Raw genomic sequence first — 20457 nt, 5'->3', positions numbered from 1 at the left:
GTTAAGTTTGATGAAAAGGTTGGAGCTTTTCTAAATTTAATTGAGGCCACCCATTGTCCATACCATACTCTGTTAGGGGCACTTGCTCTCCTCTCACAAACCACTGTGAGGATGCAGCTTAATTTTTAGCCCACAATTTCAAATTCCTTCACCTTTACAGAACATTAAAAACATTTCTCTTTATATTTTCCTTCATTTTTTAATATACACTTTATTAATCTGTTAATATCAATTTATTTTCTAAGCAGTCATGGACGCCCTGAGTAGATGTCACGAACCCCCAGGGGTATCCAGACCACAGGTTAAGAACCACTGACGTAAAACATTACAAATAGCTTTGCAAAGTGACAGTCTGCTACAGTAGCAGTGTATGCTTTAGTCTAGTGGAACACGAAAATGACCTTGATAATATTTAGAGGTTTCTTGTGACCAATTACTTACATTATTATCTTACCCACTACCATCCAAAAGGAATTTAAAGCAGTGCAGTCAAAAAACATTCAGATTTTCTGGTGAAGGAGCTTCGCAAACATGCTCGTACAGCCTCTAGTTTCACCTGTATTTGTTTCTAAATTAATGCCATAAACAAGTCATTGATCTTAGTTTTGACTATGACACAAACAGGAAAGAGAGGTGTCGAAGTGGCATCACCAAGCCATATAACAATAGATCTGGAAAAGCCAAAGTGCCCTTCAACAAAGTGTTTTTCACCCTTTTCCACAGCGGACTACTTTATACTACCATTTTAAGTGGGCCAACATGGACTGTCATTTCTATAATCCTATTTTTTCAAAATGGAGGGAATTTTAATTAAGCTATTAGTTAATGTCGGAACCACTAACGTTTGTATGATACTGACTCAACTTGTAATAGATATGAGTGGCATTTTTCAAAATACAAGCTTTCCTTTAATATCTTTTGTTACTTTTTCAAAGTTTAACTTCACCAAGTCTTCAAGATTAGTTGTGCTATACATTCCCAGATATTTGATAACTGATATGGAAAATAGTGTTTGAGAATGAGCAGAGCACCTCAAACTTACTGCTGTTTACAGTATATCTGGAAAGACATCCAAAATCAAGACTTAATTTATCCAGCGTTCTAAAGACTAAATAACATTAGTGGTATAGATCAATTAGATTCATCATACAGAGCAAATTCCCCGACCCATCTTTTATAGCAAGAGGGTACTATAAGCCAGATGTGCAAAGCATCTTTATGACTTCAGACACTCCGATTCAGAATTTGTTGCCGCAAAGCAGCTTTTTTGTATCTACCCGTTCCATGTTAGGAATCTGTAAACTTTTATCAACATCTATAATGGGATTGCTACCCTATACGTTTCTTGAAGGGGTATGTTATGGGGGTCGCTTCAAAATGCTACATTGGTACGAAATGTGGCAATGTTTTTCAACCATAATCCGGTTGGCAAACGTTGAAAAGTTACAGACTTCCGAGTTGGGGTGGTAACCCATTAACAAAAGGAAATGGATCCCGCTGAGACCCTGTCCCCTTTGTGTATGTAGAAAAAACTTTGTTGAATGGTAGGCAGCAGCTCTGCGAATCACAGCCAACTCTCAAGCTATAACAAAATAAACTTTTATTTTTAACACTCCACCTTTTCCGTAATGGAATAAGGGCTGCTTTATTTTTTTTTTAAAGGGGTTCACGGGTATGGTGGTTGCTGACCCCAAGTAAGCCATCATGCAAGAGATGACCACTGATCGGAGAGATTCACAATATGCAAACTGCCTCATTAATATTCTACAAGAAATAGAGGTAGACCACCCTGCATTTTTAGATCCTGCTTTAGAGCACCTCAAGAATGGCAAGGCTCATTTGCTTAAAGTGTTGCTGTGAGGACGGACCTTTGGCTGAGCTGCCCAAGACCAAAGACGTGTAATCTTTTCTCAGCCCAAACTGCTTATCGGTTCAATTGCTGTGCCCTGTGACTTTCTCAAGGGTCTGTACCTTCCCAGGTGTACGGCAAACTCCTGTTTTATTTGGACTATGATGGTGGGTAAATCACCCCCCTGTCTGTGTGGCACCCAGTCACAAATCCACCCAGCTATGAAGATCGCGTCTCCTTGAGGTCATGCACATGGACACTTCACTTGCTGTCGTTGTAATGTTCCCTCTAGCTGTGTGGGCCAATAGCCAGGATCCATCACTACATGTGTGCAAGTAAACGAGGAAACAGAAATGCAGTGCTAGCTACATCCAGATGCACACTGTTCTACTCAATGACCAGCTAAAGAGTGTTTACAGAGGAGTTCCGAAGCACAGACATTCACCTGATCAAAGCCGTATGACTTTCCCAAAATGCCTAAGCAGTAGTTTCTCTCTGTGTAATGATCAGATAGAGTGCATGTCCTGTATGGAATTTTTGTTATAGGTTCCCAAAGATGCTGTTTAGCACACAGTTTCCTTTGCCTACTTAAGACTGTTCACAAGAGTTGTGTTAAATGTAACACGGCACAGCTTCTTCACCGGAATTGATTTGGGGCCAGATGTACGACGTGCAAAATAGTGCCTCGCAAATTGCGACTCATTTGCGATTGGCTGGTGCTATTTGGCATGTACAACAGTGTGTTTAACACTGTTTGCAATTCCCATGAGTTTCTCTCAATTTGCGAGCCCGTTGGGAATGACAGGCCCGTCCAGGGATGGTGGCCTGCTGGGCTCAGCACACCACCATGTCTGGGACTGCTTTTAAATAATGCAGTTATTTTGGTTTTTTTTTTTAAATGGAGCCCATTTTCCTTAAAGGAAAACGGGATGCATTTTTTTAAAAAAAAAATGGAAACATTTTCGTTTCATTTTTTAAGGGCCGGTAGTGGTCTCTGGGACCACTGCCTGTGACCGCAATTGCTGTTGCTAAACATTCATACATGGGGTTGCGTTCTCTATTAGGAAGGGAATGCCCCTTCCTAATAGCGACTCGCAATACCTAAATAACGACATAGCCCTTTCACATTTTGTATGCTCAAACGGGTCGCAAACCCGTTTGCGCATGCAAAATAGGGTCGTACATCTGGCCCTAAATTTAATACTGCAAGCCCTGTATTATTTTTTTCTTTACAGTTAGAACACGTTCTGGACATTAAACCGACATATTGCACACAACTAAATTGCTACCTTTAACCGCAGAGGCAGCCAGTGAACTTTGAAAATGGCAGAGCATAAACTTTGTGTGTTTGTGTGTTTGACGCAAGCTTCTCCCTGTGAAGATTGTGCAAAAACAGGCCATTTGGGAATTTTACAGCAAAATGTTCACATAAATTGGGTAAAAATCCACCGATTCTTAATGGACACAATGACTAATACTCCCCCAAACTCAGCATGAATCGAAGTATCACTCAATCAGCATGAAGTGTATTTCATAAATGCAGTGTTTGAACCATCAGTTTGCCAGTTTTGGAAAATACAGACATTTCATTATGAAATTCAACATTTTGATTTTTGCTCAATAATGTCAATTCTCTCAAACAGAAGCTTGTCTTTTCCAAGAAAAAACATTCTGACCCCCAAGCATCACCGTGGCATTTTCACCATGCACATTCCTATACTGCTGTTGCACATGGGCATAGTCTGTCTTTCATGTTCGTGCATCAACATTAAAAGTACAAGCACGGTTTATAATATGGCAATTTTCTCTATTTGCCTCGATATGGACACTTTGTCTTCTGGCCTGAATATGGCAATTTTCTCTACTCTTCAATTTTCTCCATAGTTAGGAATTTGCAAGAATTGATGTTAAGAGTGGGTACTTTGTCAAGGATGGGCTGCTCCAATCCCAGGGATAGTAAGGAAGCAAACATTCATCTGTTTTGACCTGTTATGCAGGTATAGCCAGCATGTCCCCAAAACACTTGTCACTGATGGGCATTATGTGAAGGTTAGCAAGAATGTCCCAAAGAATGCCCACAAATATATCACTGATGGATGCCAGGATAAAAGGTTTGTCCATCATGCCTAGCTGATGATATTATTATGTACCCTCCACATGTACCAAACGGAGCTTAGGGGGATCGGTGTCTTTTCTTTGTTTTGTTTTTATAGATGTTCACAGACTTCATGCTTTATTTATAAAGTTTTATATAGCGCGAACTTAATCCCAAGATCCGGTCCACACTAAATGCATTGGGGCACAAGGACAAGACTTTACATGACATAGGATCCTATTAACTTTTTTTCTTGCATGATTGATTTTCTGGTAAAAAAGGAACATTTGCTCAATACACCAGTGTGTGGCTGTGCACCAGGAGCCACATATCAATCTTTATTTGTATTGTATCATTAATAAGTTGATTCTAGGCTAAAAGCATCCTGTTTTGTCTGTGCAGCCAAACTGCTCCACAACGTTGTAGAACCTCTTAACAAAAAAGAGTATGCAGGCCTAAGGATATCCTCTTAGTTCTCTGTAGTTCTCCTGCAACGGTGACCACTCTGTGTAATAAATGGAGGAGGCCTATTTGACAAGGGCGCTCCCCCGAGTCAAATTAGGACATGGCTTTCTATGGTTTCTCATTGTGTACCAGAATTGAATACTTATGCTTACATGGTATTGATTGCAGAGATAAAACAATTCAGAACAATTTATTCAGGTACTCTTGGAGAATACAACCGAAATGATGCCTAACACCCTACCGAACTGGCCACCTCATCACTCACACAGGTACATTTACACTCACTCATCAGGGCAAGACAGGGCTTTTATTTCACTGGGCATTTCCCCAGTCGACTCAAGCCCTTGGAGACCGGTTTTGGAAGCGCAGAGCCAATTGTAGTGCCTCCGTCACGTTCACCAGGTACCTGAGGTTAACTGAAGCAGGCACGGGGAGGCTTTAATAAAGAGAGGGAGGCATAAAGTGCTCAGAGAGGCAAAGAGAGAGGACAGATGGGGAGAGAGGGAAAATGGTTTGATGAGTGGATGGATGGATGGAATTAGCACAAGGAGATGAAGGGAGTATGGTTGGTTTGAGAATTTTTGGCAGGGCTGCCTTTGGTTTCCTAGTCTGGCCTTGACAGACATTTAGCATTCTGCTCCTATCAACCTTCATATTCCTCACTATTTGCCTACAGAGCGGATGACCCCACCTATGCCTGTTACAATTTAGGAAAAGGTGGAGCCAGAAGCAGAGACCATGGTCTTGCTTCGTGCTTCAACCAGCATACCAGAATTCAAGCCTGAAGTGAGATCAACATTTTCTGCCCTGGAGATGAATCACTTCCATTGGGATCAGTAGAGCTGAATGGTTTGTCAGACCGTCGGTGCGATACATAGCTGGCAGGGAGATTTGGAAATGGATAGGAAGAGGTGTGGAGTAAAATGGAGACAGGTTTAGCAAAATTTGCGAGCATTAATGGGGTCTTCTCAGTATGCTTTTATATTGACTAGTCATCAACAACACAAAAGTCCCTATATTCTAGAAGGAAGGGGCCAAAAACCTTAACCCTGGACCAAGTGTCAGTGCTACAACAAAATATCAGAGGGGCGGTTGTTCTGCAATAGCTACTAATTCCAATTTACACAAATCTAGCACTCTGGTTTACAATATATTCATCACGTATAGTATCACACTCAATATTAGATTCAACCCCATATAAGAAAAGTTAGTTAAAAACATTTTATTTAGTTCATAGATTGATCAATATACATAACCTCTTTGTTAGGACAACTGCCTATTGATACCTCCCCGAGTGGGTTGCAATCTTATTTCTACATTTAAAAACTATAGTTTATACACTAAATAATGTCATGCTTCACCGTAGGGCGCGCATCAACATTCTGATGCAGACCAACTTAAAAATGGAGCAATTCTTTTTTATTTTTTGTTATTGTCAGATGCTGAGGAACTAGAGTAAATTCCTCTGTCCCATCTGGGTAAAGGATCCTCTCATCACAGTAAAAAAAAAAAATCGACAACTACCTAGGGGTTAGTCCGCTGCATTTTATTTTGAACGTCTCCTGGCGGGATTAAAAATTATATGGGCAGGGAATTCCTGGATTATTAGTATCTGTGCCCCCTAATACTTGTGTTTCTTCTATCTAGCGCCCAATGATGAACCATGACACTATTTAGTGTGTGAGGGCAGTATTTAAAGACGAAAGGATTTTCCAGTGTAGAATATTGAGAAACTCCCAATAAGACAATAGATCGTTGTGAATACCTGAGGTAACGGGTTTTTAGGAACCCGTTTGGTGCCAGGGGATAACACCCGAAGACCTCTGAGTTCTCCCTGTTCCGGACCACAGAAACACGGAGTCTTCTAGTCGCAGTCAGAGATCAGGTTTTATTGGCAGCTACCAAGTAACAGAAGTCCTAGAAGCACGACAAGCACGGGTCATGTGTTCTCAGGAGACTGTTCGTTTTTACAGAACCAGCCTTCTCCTTATATACAGAAATAATAGCTGCAAGCAAGAATTCTTGAGTTTATGATATGGCTATACACATATTTCTACAATAATACAAAAGAGCAAAGTCATGTAGGCAAGCCCGTATTTTAGATGTCCAAGTCGTGATAGATTACCTAGCCAGGCCCGGAACTCCCATCAGATATCGGTGAAGCCCCAATAAAAGAAGGCACCTCCTAGTCATAAAACTGGCCATAAACAGGGAGCGTGGACAGGTGTGTATGTGTGTAGAAAACATGATCTGTACGCGATGAATGGTTTGTGGTATGTTGTGCATTGATGCTATCGTGTTTGGCCACTGGGCGAGGAGCTGCCCAAACAGGTTTGGCTGGAGGCAAGGGAGTCAGTTGGGACAGGTCAGGAGGGAGTCAGGGAAGGTGGACGTGTCCTTTGAGATCAAGCTCGACCTTTAATTGACTTATCATGAGGGCAAGACACAAGATGGATACCGTTTACAAAATGGAGTCTGAGGGGTCGGGACGGAAACTACGATTCAGGGGTGTTAGCATGTCTCGATCATGACGCAAATGCATAGGAATGATGTCCTAATCATTATCGGTTCGTCGACACCAAATTCGTCATGGTACGTTGATGTTTCGGGACACGGGTATCGGACCTCGATACCGGGACAACAGTAGGGTCCAGAATTTCAGAACCACGGACCCTCCTTTTGCCCTCATATAAGGCAATAATTCATGTTAATCCGAGTCTAAGTCTGTATGAAAGAATTCGTGGAGATGCTGCTGTAGCATCATTCTGTTGCTCAGTTCGTCCCTTGACACAGGCTTCCGTACACATGAGGTAGCACAGAGGCCACATAGTGCAGGAGCGCACTGTACACACAGGCAGAACATAAACAGAAGTGCTAAGATCATCCCAATGAAGATTAGTGTTTTCCATCCCCAGGTAGCGATCAGTTCCCAGAACCACCCTAGTAAGGACCAGTCCCCTTTTTCTACGTGAAGGGAACCAGATATCTCGTGTAGCTTAGAGATGGCCTGGTACACTGTCGGTGCGTTATCAGGGATGAAAATGCAACAACTGGATTGGATCACTCTACACACACCACCACGATCGGCGAGTATGATATCTAGGGCAACTCGGTTCTGAAGGGTCATAAGTCGATCCGACTGAAGTTCGTTCGTCAAATTGCCAAGGGCTCCGGCCGTTGTAATCACGGCGGATTCAACTATCCTCGATAACTGGCGAATATTCCTGCTGTTCACCATAGGCCCCCAAAATGGCAAAAAACCCTTTGCGAAGTCAGCGAATTCCTGACCCGAGGTGTCGTCTTTACTCACGACCCCTCTAGCTGTCCTTGTCCGATGGTAATCTGCTCTGGCCGTGTAGGTGGGAGGCAGCAGAAATGAGATAAAACATGTACCTGAGAAGTCAGGGGGCAACCAGGTGTAGGCTTGGTCATGGCAGACGAAATACGTGCCTTTGGCTGCTAATAGTATAGGGGAAGTTCGGGAAGCGAACACATATGTTTCCGTGCATATACTCTTTCCTAATTGTGCTTTGGGATCCCTGCCGATACCTTGTAAACATAAGTGACCTCGATTGGGTACTATCCAAACTGGGCGGGATTTCTTTGCTGACTGGCTCTTACTCAGGTAAACCCCATATTTAGTTACGTTCCAACGAGTGTACGGAGTGAGTTCATCTTTGGGAATCGTAAGATAGGTGTCGAACTCTCTACTCATATTTCTTATCCCTGCTACTAGTGCCTTGTTACTGGAATCACTCTTAGTAGAACAGGTCGGGTATGGTTCTAGGGCGAATAGGAACATGGTCTGGAAAGCCCACAGAGAACCATAATAACTGAATGGCAGAATGAAGTATGGGATACCCTTATCAGTCGTGTGCGGCATGAGTCCGCATACCCAACAGTTCGATGTGTTCATTATGGACTGGTGTTGGTGTAGAAGTTGAATGAATGAGTTATTTACAAATTCGAGTCTTCTGGCAGACTCGTGTTCAGGTAGAGGGTGAAAGTAGTGTGGAGAGATAGTAGGAGGAGGCGGTGGCCGGGTGTCATTTGAAAAAGTAACTTGGAATACGAATAGAGTATAACCAGTCAAAAACATCGTTATGCTACACAACATTAAAATACACGTTATCAAAAACCTTTTTTTGGCCAGTACAGTGCATAATTGTCTTTCAAAGTTCATGAGTCTGGTAGGTCTCTTTACCCTAGGAAACTCCATCCTCTAGTTGCTGCCCGCGGTGGTAGGTTGGTTCTGCCAGGGAGTGCGCTCTGTTCAGTCCGGGGTAACTCCCTTGGACCAACCAGAACCGTTGACCTAGACGTCCCCAGTTGCACTCCCCAGACTTCAACCGCGACCCTACCAGCAGAACCGGATGGCGGTTCGAAAATCAAAAATGAGCAAGTTTCCTGAGAGTGAGAGAGCTGAAAAATCAAAAAAATAGTTCTTGGGGGAAGGAAAATCACATTAGTCTTCTTTTTATTAGTCTCTTTGTCTTGACCTTAGATTATATTGTTGTTTCCCAGGTACGGTGTGATCTTCAAACAATGTCTCAGGTTCGGTAGTGTCCAACTGCATTGACGGTGGCACAAGTCCTTGTAAAATATGATCACTCTCCTTTTCGGTACTAGTTTCTTTTAAACGTGCATCGCTGAAAGGGATGAAGCGAGGTATGGATTCTGTCTCGGAGTCGGCAATTCCTTCGTTGACCCACCGGTCGTATGGAAGGGGCAGAGGGACCCGTTTACAATGGGTCCCGTGCACCCTGTTCTTTTTGCCTTCCACCCGAACGGCTGATCTCGTGGAAAGAAGTACCAGGTACGGTCCGGTCCACCTCGGCTGTCCGTTGTTTGTGCGCTGGAAATTCCGCACCAAGACCCACGTGCGGGGTTCGATGGAGTGACCTGGATCGTCAGAGGCTGGCGGAGAGGAACTGTGAACCTGTTGGTGTAAAACACGCAATTTAGTTGTTAATTCGCACAAATAGTCAAGCAGTACGGGGTACTCTATTTCGCTGAGTTTCTTTGGCCTTGGCACGCCCCAGACGTTGGCTGGGCGGCCAAACACTATCTCATGGGGGCTAAGTCCTAACCTGGAATGTACGGTCATTCTGGTTGACAAGAGTGCTAGGGGCAAGGCGTCAGGCCATTTAAGACCTGTACAGGCTTGGATCTTGGCTAATTTGAGCTTTAAAGTGCCATTGTAGCATTCTACTAATCCAGCTGATTGGGGGTGATTCGCAGACTGGAACTTTTGTTGTATGCCTAAACACTCACACACTCTCTTCATCACGCGTCCTACGAATTCACTTTCATTATCACTCCAGACGATTCTAGGCATGCCGAATCTCGGGAAGAACTCTTTGACAAGGGCTTTGGCAGTTGACAAGGCAGTATTGTCCTTAAGGGGGTATGCTTCCACCCACCTGGAGAAAGCGCAAACAACAACGAGCACATACTTCAGATTGTTGCATCTTTCCATGTGAATGAAATCGAGCTGCAAAACCTCGAACGGATACATTGGAGGCGCAAAATGTCCAGCTGGAGTTGGGGTTCCCCTACCGGGATTGTACTTCAGACACACCATACAGTTTCTGACCACATTCTCTGCATATTTCGGGATATTGCTATTTTGCCATACTGGGGCCAATACTTTACAGATTCCTCTCGAACTGATGTGCGCAAATCCATGAGCCATTGTTACTACTGCAAGTACATAGGCGTTAGGTAATAGCCATCGCTGGTGTTCTGACAATTCGACCCAACAACCATTCGCATCTAACCTACCCTTACTTTCTCTCCATTCATTCACCTCTTTCTCAGTTGCCTCGGCTTGTATAGATTTCACGCTTTCGATGGTGTCCTCACACATTCCCACATCAGTAATCCATCTAGCGGGACCTACAACATACATCCGACTCATTGTGTTCCTTGCAGTCTCTTTCGCAACCTCGTCTGCAAATGCATTCCCGCGGCCAACATCATCCTGAATCTTTTTGTGTGCACTGCATTTTACAATTGCAACTTGTAGTGGCAAGGTCAGTGACTCAAGGAGTTCATTAACTAACTGACCATGTTGTATCTTTGCACCATGTGACGTAAGAAACCCACGTTCACGCCACAATCTCCCAAAACTGTGAGCCACACCAAAGGCGTATTGGCTGTCAGTGTACACATTCACTCGCTTTCCTTTCGCCAACACACATGCTCTGGTAAGCGCAATTAGCTCTGCAGCTTGTGCAGAATTATGGGAAATGCGCGCGGTCTCTATAATGGTGTGTAATGTCGTTACGGCATATGCTGCAGTCGTATCACCATTCGGCAGCTTGAAACATGAACCATCACCCATAAAGTATCGTTGCATTCAGGAAGGGGAGTGTCCTGTAAGTCTACTCTCCCTTTTGTCTCTTCTTCTGTCCTAAAACAGCAGTCATGGTTATCAATCTTGTCTGTTTCTGTCGGAATGGGTAATAACATTGCGGGATTTAGTGCATCGCACCTCTTTATGTGGATGTGACTTGCTAGCAGTGTAAGTTCGTAACTGGATAGTCGAGCGCTAGTAAGGTGTTGTGTCTTCGTCCTGTTTAGTAAAATGTCTACTGCATGTGGAACCATAACGATCAGAGTATTGTTCATGACTAATCCAGCGGATTGTCGGATGCAGACAGCTGCTGCGGCGGTAGCCCTCAGACAACTTGGTAGGGCTTTAGCCACAGGGTCTAGAGTTGCCGAAAAATACGCGCATGGGCGCTGTCTGTCCCCAAAATGTTGTGTTAAAACTGATAATGCACAACCTTCCTTCTCATGGACATATAATGTAAAAGGCTTACTGTAGTTGGGGTTTCCCAACACAGGAGCCGAACATAATGCATCACGCAACTCGTGGAAACTCGTCTGACAATCTTCAGACCAGGGCATAGGATTTGGCGTGTCTTTACAGAGTAGTGCCAGCAAGGGTTTAGCTAGTAGTGAGAAATTCGGTATCCATTGTCTACAGTACGATGTAATGCCCAAGAAGGCCCGAACCTCTCTCTGTGTCCTTGGGGCACTCAGTTCTGCAATTGCCTGTATTCTTTCTGGTGTCAGTCTCCTTCCCTCCTTCGACAAGATGTGACCTAAGTAGGTTACTTCTTGTCGGCAAAATTGTAGTTTGGAAAGAGAGACTTTGTGCTTCATGTCACATAAGTTACGTAATAATGATAACGTAGCTTTCTTGCAAATCTCTTCAGTGTCTGCAGCGATCAGCAGATCGTCTACGTACTGAATCAGAGTTGAACCATTCGGTAGAATAATTGTGTCTAATTGTGTTTTCAGGGCCTGACTGAATATTGATGGGCTTTCGCAGTAGCCTTGAGGAGCGCACTTGAAGCGGAAGCTTCGTCAGCAGAAATGGCTCTGACACTCCTGAGGTAATTACCTTGACATAAGGTCCATTCTGATCTACTGGAACTGAAACAACTCCCTCTCTTTGTCCATGGCTGTCCTAGCAATCGTTACCCTCATTTTCGTGTTCGGTGTAATAGTCGACAGCATAGTACTGAGCTGACCTGGACGACGCATTATTCTGTTGGTCAAAGCTGTTCATCGAATTCTGAGGCGGAAAGGAAGTTGTATTCTGGGTTAAATTTCCACGGCCCCTACCTCTAGGGGCATGTTGAACACCTCTTCCCCTTACACCTGAAGCACCGCTCAAACGTCGCGCAAGAGCCGGACAATTACCTTTAAAGTGACCCTCTTCTTTGCAATACGCACATTGATTCGGGCCATAAGCAATACGCTGATGGGTAAACTCGTTTCCTTGCGCGTTTCTCGAATACTGCTGTTGTTGTTGGTAATTGGGCTGACTAGCCGTACGAGGCGGATAGGCTTGCTGGAGAAGAACTTTAGTTTTTAAATCTTTTGTCTTTTTGTCGACTTTATCTAGCTCGTCTTTGCGCCTATTTTCATAGTACTGGGCGGTAGCTAAAATTTGCGCTGACGTAGAGACAGCCCAAGCACTCTCTGAATCTTTCAGTTTATTACACAGTTCAGGGATTAAATTATGTACGAATTTGTCTACAAACAATCTTTGACCACCCTCGGTAGCCATATCCTGACCACTATGATCGGTGAAAGTCTCCTCAAATCTTGTGAAAAAGTCAGACACATTCTCATCTTTCTTCTGCTTGCACGCAGATAGCTTGTCCCAGTTTACGCGTACTTCAGGCATTATCGTCTTCATGTATGCAATAATTCTACCGGGAAGTTCAGCTATTAACGGCTCAGGTTTAGAACCACCAATTTGTCTAGCATCTATAGCGGCAATGTTCGCCCATGAGTCACCTAGTTCTTGGTCATGGTTCGTATGACGTATTTTGCTCCATAGAGGATGTGGAACAACGTTCCCAAACAACATGTCGATATCCGCTAAATTCATTATACATGAGCTTGCAGTTTGTGATAACTCCTTATAATACCCAGTCGGGTTTTTACGAGGATAAGGCAGTGTCTGCTTGAGTGCTAAGACATCGGATCTTTTCCAGGGGACATGTACCCATACACGCTGGAAATGAGGCAGAATTGGTGGATTCGCATTCGCATCACCTTCCCTCCAAACCGGAGGAACCTCTCTCATGGGGTACTGTCTCGCTCTTTTCCCACCTGGTGCATCGTCTTCGTGACATGATCTAGAGACGTTTCCCTTACTCCTATAAGAGAGCAATAACTCTATCGCTTTCTCAACATCTGCACCTATAATCATACCTTCATAGAACTTAAAGCGTGTACGCCATAGTTCGTTCATTGGGTATTTGGGATCATTTGTCTTCACATCTTCGCCCAGATATACACACATTTCTTCGAATACGTATCTCTGAGTGGGTGCATTCCATTGACGGAAAACTTCCATAACAGACTGAACATCATATCTAACAGTATCCGTGATCCATCGGCGTGCTAGTTCATTCAGCACTTTTCTTTCCTCGTAATCAGGCAGTTGACTACGTAACTGTCTATCTTCTGTTTTAGGGGTCGTTGTAGGTGACCCGAAGTTAGGTGAAAACAGACTAGTGACGGTACCTGTCACTCTTTGTCTAATAGAAGGAGAACCTTGCGGAGGAGCAAGTGCATCGGAAAAAACAGGCTGAGGCAAAAAAGAAGTAGAGGCAATAGCAGAGGAAGTTGAAGTAGTAGCAGACTTAGTATCATAGACAATAGCTGGAGCTGTAGGCAAAGTCGTAGAAGTAGATGGAGTAGGTAGCAGAGACGGCGGCCTTTGAGAAGGCTGCGCCGGAGAAGTAGGAACCAGCTGAACAGTAGCTGGAGTTTGTGCAATAGCTGTGTTCCGTGCGCCGGGGCGCGGTATAGCAAAATGCTTTGGCGTTGTAGTAGCGTCTAACGCATACGGTGGAGGTGAGCTTAATAAGTGGGACATTAATGGATCTTTCTCGGATCTTTCCTCTTGACCTTGTCCCTTATTTGGTAACATCGGGTAGCATTTATCTACTGCTAGTTTCTTGCTCCTAAGTATTTGTTCGCTTTCTTGCTCTTCCTCGTTATCCCTGTATGCAACGGCAGCTTGCACCATTGACATACCTCTTTTATTCCTTTTTGCTAATTTTATTTCTTTCTGTTTGGCTTCTTTGCGCCATAAGCGGAAAGAGTCAAACATCGCCGGCCGGGCTTTTCTCTTAAATAATTTGACCTCTAGGTTATCTAATATTTCTGAGTCGAAACTACCATATTGGGGCCATTTTAAAACACCATCCTTGCGGGTGTATTTTATCCACACTTCATTATATGTGATAGGACCTACGCCGTGCTTTACATAGAGCTCATATGTTGGAGTTCCAATCGGAGGAACCGGACAGGAATCCTCTAATCGGGAGTCCTTACTATAACCAAGACAAAACAAGTTTCCAAGTCTGCTAAAACCAGGCATCTTTGCTCACTAGTCTAGCTTCAAACTTCAAAGGATTATCTGTTACGATATTTCTCGTGAATACACAAGTCCTTCGGCTTTGGGGCTTGCAAGTACCAAATCAAAGCGTATCTCAAGGATACCAAAAACTAAGGACAAACTAAGGACTGGGAGACGCTCCACTTATACTTAACTGAAGTATTTGAAGATCGGTGACGTCGCTAGAAGACTCGTCTATCGTTTCGCTCTACCAAGGATCACTGGGTCCAAAACAAGGCGATAGTCAGGGCAGCAGTCCTTCGTAGCCGTCGGGACGCGGGGAACCTCGCAGCAAAGACCTTCGGAACCACGTCGACATACAGGGGTCGCTGAAGTGGCTGGCCGTCCTCTGGAATTTTCACACGAAGCTCCTCACGAACATCTGGCTTGGACCGTCGCCGCTTGATACCGCCCGAGTTGGGCGCCAACTGAGGTAACGGGTTTTTAGGAACCCGTTTGGTGCCAGGGGATAACACCCGAAGACCTCTGAGTTCTCCCTGTTCCGGACCACAGAAACACGGAGTCTTCTAGTCGCAGTCAGAGATCAAGTTTTATTGGCAGCTACCAAGTAACAGAAGTCCTAGAAGCACGGGTCATGTGTTCTCAGGAGACTGTTCGTTTTTACAGAACCAGCCTTCTCCTTATATACAGAAAAAATAGCTGCAAGCAAGAATTCTTGAGTTTATGATATGGCTATACACATATTTCTACAATAATACAAAAGAGCAAAGTCATGTAGGCAAGCCCGTATTTTAGATGTCCAAGTCGTGATAGATTACCTAGCCAGGCCCGGAACTCCCATCAGATATCGGTGAAGCCCCAATAAAAGAAGGCACCTCCTAGTCATAAAACTGGCCATAAACAGGGAGCGTGGACAGGTGTGTATGTGTGTAGAAAACATGATCTGTACGCGATGAATGGTTTGTGGTATGTTGTGCATTGATGCTATCGTGTTTGGCCACTGGGCGAGGAGCTGCCCAAACAGGTTTGGCTGGAGGCAAGGGAGTCAGTTGGGACAGGTCAGGGGGGAGTCAGGGAAGGTGGACGTGTCCTTTGAGATCAAGCTCGACCTTTAATTGACTTATCATGAGGGCAAGACACAAGATGGATACCGTTTACAAAATGGAGTCTGAGGGGTCGGGACGGAAACTACGATTCAGGGGTGTTAGCATGTCTCGATCATGACGCAAATGCATAGGAATGATGTCCTAATCATTATCGGTTCGTCGACACCAAATTCGTCATGGTACGTTGATGTTTCGGGACACGGGTATCGGACCTCGATACCGGGACAACAGTAGGGTCCAGAATTTCAGAACCACATACCCCTTCCTTTCTTTTGTGTGAATAAGTGTTAGCAGTTGGAAGGACGAAGGGAAAGGTGGTTTGTGTGTGTTGATAATAAATGTGTGTTGATAATACATATATATCTTCAAGGAACGTAAATGTGTAGTAAAGAATAGTAAATCTATATTTACCTATGTGCACATACCTTCTCGATATTTGGTGCTGGATATTTTGGTAGCCTGATATTTTTGTTGTCACTATTTCGAGATGTAATCTCCCCAACACAGGTGGGATGATGCTGGTGTCCATGAGCAACCATCCTCTGAACAACGTTTTTAAGATGATCTGTTCTCTAAGGGATCTTTAGATGATCTCTCAGATGGCAGATAGCTACGGGTTGTGTGAAGCATAAAAGAGGGTGCGTGCACTGAAGCGTAAAAGAGGGTGCGTGCACATGTTATCCTTCAGTGCTTGATTGCAATTCGGGTTTCCTATGAACAGTGAATAGTTAAAACGAGAGATCACATGAAACATTCACCAATCTTCTGTCCATAGTTTTTTGTTAATGAATTTACTGATTTCTCAGAAAAGTTTTTGTTTGGCAGAAAGTTGCAGGGAGAATTATATGGAAAGCTGGAAGTCTTGACATGTTGGCTCAATATGTGGTTTTCTAGCACATGCCCTGTGCCCTGTGCTAAAAATTAGAACAAATGAATGGTGACATCAAGTGTGTGCTATTGAAGCCGGTCTACCTCTTCCCCAGCAACATGACCAGCAATAGCTTTGTTCAGTTTTTACTGACCTAACAATCTGTTGAGTTTCCTGTAGTGTCTAGAATTGAATTGTACGATGTTTAATGCCCTTTTGTTATTGCTCCCCAGGTAGTATATTGACGTGCAATAGAAAGAACAAGATGTTGAATGCCTAGCCTCTTGAAAAGCCCTACATTTTTTTGTGTTTTTATTTTTGTAAACGTTGAACATAGGGTGACTGTGCTTTAGGTTATGTAGGAGAAATCTTGATAAAAGTACAAATTTAATAAAAATACTAACATTTAAAGTTTTATGAACAAGTAATATTTTACAATTTTGGGGCGGATGCAGGAGGCAAAATTATTTTGGCTTGTCGGGACATGAATAAATGTGAAGAAGCAGCAAAAGAGATTCGGGGAAAAACTCTCAGCCACAACGTTTTTGCAAAGCACCTTGACTTAGCATCTATGAAATCCGTCAGTGAATTTGCACAGAAGATAAACGAAGGTGAGCTTAATTGTTTGCTTTTTTATATTATTCCCAATGTTCTGTTTGTCCTTATATCTGTAAAGATGAGAACTAATTATAAATCAAGTTTTAAGAAGTGTAAAAACGAAATCAACAAGCATTTGCAATGCAATAGGTCTCGCATTAGGAAAGTTTGAGCTATTGGTCTTGTAAATGACCCATTTTTTATTTATGTGTTGGTTTTGAAAATAGCGAAATTAATAGCTTTGTCATTTACAATGCCAATAGTTTTAACTTTTGCAAATGCGACACCAATAGCATTTGTAATGCAATATGTGTTGCATTTACGTGACTTAGATGTATTGATATTACAAATAACAATGGCTTTTAATTTTTTTAAATAATTAATACTTAAAAGTTATTGTAATTTATAATGGCAATAGCTTAAACTTTTGTAAATAACTTTTGTAAACATTATGTTCAGTGTATTTTATTGTGATGAAAATCCAAGAACAGAAGTGAAATATTAACGTCTTTTTGTGACATTTGTAATAAAGCTTGAAACATAGAGAGGACATATTTGAACCTGATGCTTGTGGATGCCTGATACTTGTGTATGTCTGATGCTTGTGGACATCTGATGCTTCTAGATGCTTGTGGATGCCTGATGCTTGTGTATGTCTGATGCTTGTGGACGTCTGATGCTTGTGGATGCTTGTGGACGTCTGATGCTTCTGGATGCTTGTAGACGTCTGATGCTTCTGGATGCTTGTGGATGCCTGATGCTTGTGTATGTCTGATGCTTGTGGACGTCTGATGCTTCTGGATGCTTGTGGATGCCTGATGCTTGTGTATGTCTGATGCTTGTGGACGTCTGATGCTTCTGGATGCTTGTGGACGTCTGATGCTTCTAGATGCTTGTGGATGCGTGATGCTTGTTGACGTCTGATGCTTCTGGATGTCTGATGCCTGATGCTTGTGGACGTCTGATACTTCTGGATGTTTGTTGACGTCTGATGCTTCTGGATGTTTGTTGACGTCTGATGCTTCTGGATGTTTGTTGACGTCTGATGCTTCTGGATGTTTGTTGACGTCTGATGCTTCTGGATGTCTGATGCCTTATGCTTGTGGATGTCTGATGCCTGATGCTTGTGGATGTCTGTTGCTTGTGGATGTCTGTTGCTTGTGGATGTCTGTTGCTTGTGGATGTCTGTTGCTTGTGGATGTCTGTTGTTTGTGGATGTCTGTTGCTTGTGGATGTCTGTTGCTTGTGGATGTCTGTTGCTTGTGGATGTCTGTTGCTTGTGGATGTCTGTTGCTTGTGGATGTCTGTTGCTTGTGGATGTCTGTTGCTTGTGGATGTCTGTTGCTTGTGGATGTCTGTTGCTTGTGGATGTCTGTTGCTTGTGGATGTCTGTTGCTTGTGGATGTCTGACGCTTGTGGATGTCTGACGTTTGTGGATGTCTGACGTTTGTGGATGTCTGATGTTTGTGGATGTCTGACGCTTGTGGATTTCTGACGCCTGTGCATGTCTGACGCTTGTGCATGTCTGACGCTTGTGCATGTCTGATGCTTGTGCATGTCTGATGCTTGTGCATGTCTGATGTCTGATGTTTGTGGATGTCTGACGTTTGTGCATGTCTGACGCTTGTGCATGTCTGATGTGTGACGCTTGTGCATGTCTGATGCTTGTGCATGTCTGATGTCTGACGCTTGTGGATGTCTGACGCTTGTGGATGTCTGACGCTTGTGGATGTCTGACGCTTGTGGATGTCTGACGCTTGTGGATGTCTGACGTCTGATGTTTGTGGATGTCTGATGTTTGTGGATGTCTGATGTTTGTGGATGTCTGATGTTTGTGGATGTCTGACGCTTGTGCATGTCTGATGTCTGATGTTTGTGGATGTCTGACGCTTGTGCATGTCTGATGTCTGATGTTTGTGGATGTCTGACGCTTGTGCATGTCTGATGTCTGATGTTTGTGGATGTCTGATGTTTGTGGATGTCTGACGCTTGTGCATGTCTGATGTCTGACGCTTGTGGATGTCTGATGCTTGTGGACGTCTGATGCTTCTGGATGCTTGTGGACGTCTGATGCTTCTAGATGCTTGTGGATGTCTGTTGCTTGTGGATGTCTGTTGCTTGTGGATGTCTGTTGCTTGTGGATGTCTGTTGCTTGTGGATGTCTGTTGCTTGTGGATGTCTGACGCTTGTGGATGTCTGACGTTTGTGGATGTCTGATGTTTATGGATGTCTGACGCGTGTGGATGTCTGACGCGTGTGGATGTCTGACGCGTGTGGATGTCTGACGCTTGTGCATGTCTGACGCTTGTGCATGTCTGATGCTTGTGCATGTCTGATGTCTGTTTGTGGATGTCTGACGTTTGTGCATGTCTGATGTCTGACGCTTGTGCATGTCTGATGTCTGACGCTTGTGCATGTCTGATGTCTGACGCTTGTGCATGTCTGATGTCTGACGCTTGTGCATGTCTGATGTCTGACGCTTGTGCATGTCTGATGCTTGTGCATGTCTGATGTCTGACGCTTGTGGATGTCTGACGCTTGTGGATGTCTGACGCTCGTGGATGTCTGACGCTTGTGCATGTCTGATGTCTGATGTTTGTGGATGTCTGACGCTTGTGGATGTCTGATGTCTGATGTTTGTGGATGTCTGACGCTTGTGCATGTCTGATGTCTGATGTTTGTGGATGTCTGACGCTTGTGCATGTCTGATGTCTGATGTTTGTGGATGTCTGACGCTTGTGCATGTCTGATGTCTGATGTTTGTGGATGTCTGACGCTTGTGCATGTCTGATGTCTGATGTTTGTGGATGTCTGACGCTTGTGCATGTCTGATGTCTGATGTTTGTGGATGTCTGATGTTTGTGCATGTCTGATGTCTGACGCTTGTGTATGTCTGATGCTTGTGGACGTCTGATGCTTCTGGATGCTTGTGGACGTCTGATGCTTCTAGATGCTTGTGGATGCCTGATGCTTCTAGATGCTTGTGGATGCCTGATGCTTGTGTATGTCTGATGCTTGTTGACGTCTGATGCCTGATGCTTGTGGATGTCTGTTGCTTGTGGATGCTTGTGGACGTCTGTTGCTTGTGGATGCTTGTGGACGTCTGATGCTTCTGGATGTTTGTGGACGTCTGATGCTTCTGGATGTTTGTTGACGTCTGATGCTTCTGGATGTCGGATGTCTGTTGCTTGTGGATGTCTGTTGCTTGTGGATGTCTGTTGCTTGTGGATGTCTGTTGCTTGTGGATGTCTGTTGCTTGTGGATGTCTGTTGCTTGTGGATGTCTGACGCTTGTGGATGTCTGACGCTTGTGGATGTCTGATGTCTGATGTTTGTGGATGTCTGACGCTTGTGCATGTCTGATGCTTGTGCATGTCTGATGTCTGATGTTTGTGGATGTCTGACGTTTGTGCATGTCTGATGTCTGACGCTTGTGCATGTCTGATGTCTGACGCTTGTGCATGTCTGATGTCTGACGCTTGTGCATGTCTGATGCTTGTGCATGTCTGATGTCTGATGTTTGTGGATGTCTGACGTTTGTGCATGTCTGATGTCTGATGCTTGTGCATGTCGGATGTCTGAC

The 20457-nt window shown here is 43.9% G+C and overlaps 1 protein-coding gene across 2 annotated transcripts in view; it reads left to right on the top strand.

Annotated features, from left to right (window-relative positions):
* The window catches only part of RDH13 (retinol dehydrogenase 13), a 124774-nt gene that overhangs the window by 29937 nt on the left and 74380 nt on the right, over positions 1-20457 (top strand). For both annotated transcript variants that reach the window (XM_078649206.1, XM_078649205.1), the window contains exon 3: positions 16734-16889. In XM_078649206.1, coding sequence (XP_078505332.1) covers positions 16763-16889 — 127 coding nt within the window. In that variant the 5' untranslated portion in view covers positions 16734-16762. The remainder of the gene's footprint in view (positions 1-16733; positions 16890-20457) is intronic.

Source organism: Lissotriton helveticus, chromosome 6 (assembly GCF_964261635.1).
Source record: "Lissotriton helveticus chromosome 6, aLisHel1.1, whole genome shotgun sequence".
In the NCBI taxonomy this organism is placed as follows: Eukaryota; Metazoa; Chordata; class Amphibia; order Caudata; family Salamandridae; genus Lissotriton; species Lissotriton helveticus.
This window is presented reverse-complemented; position numbering and strand designations above follow the sequence as displayed.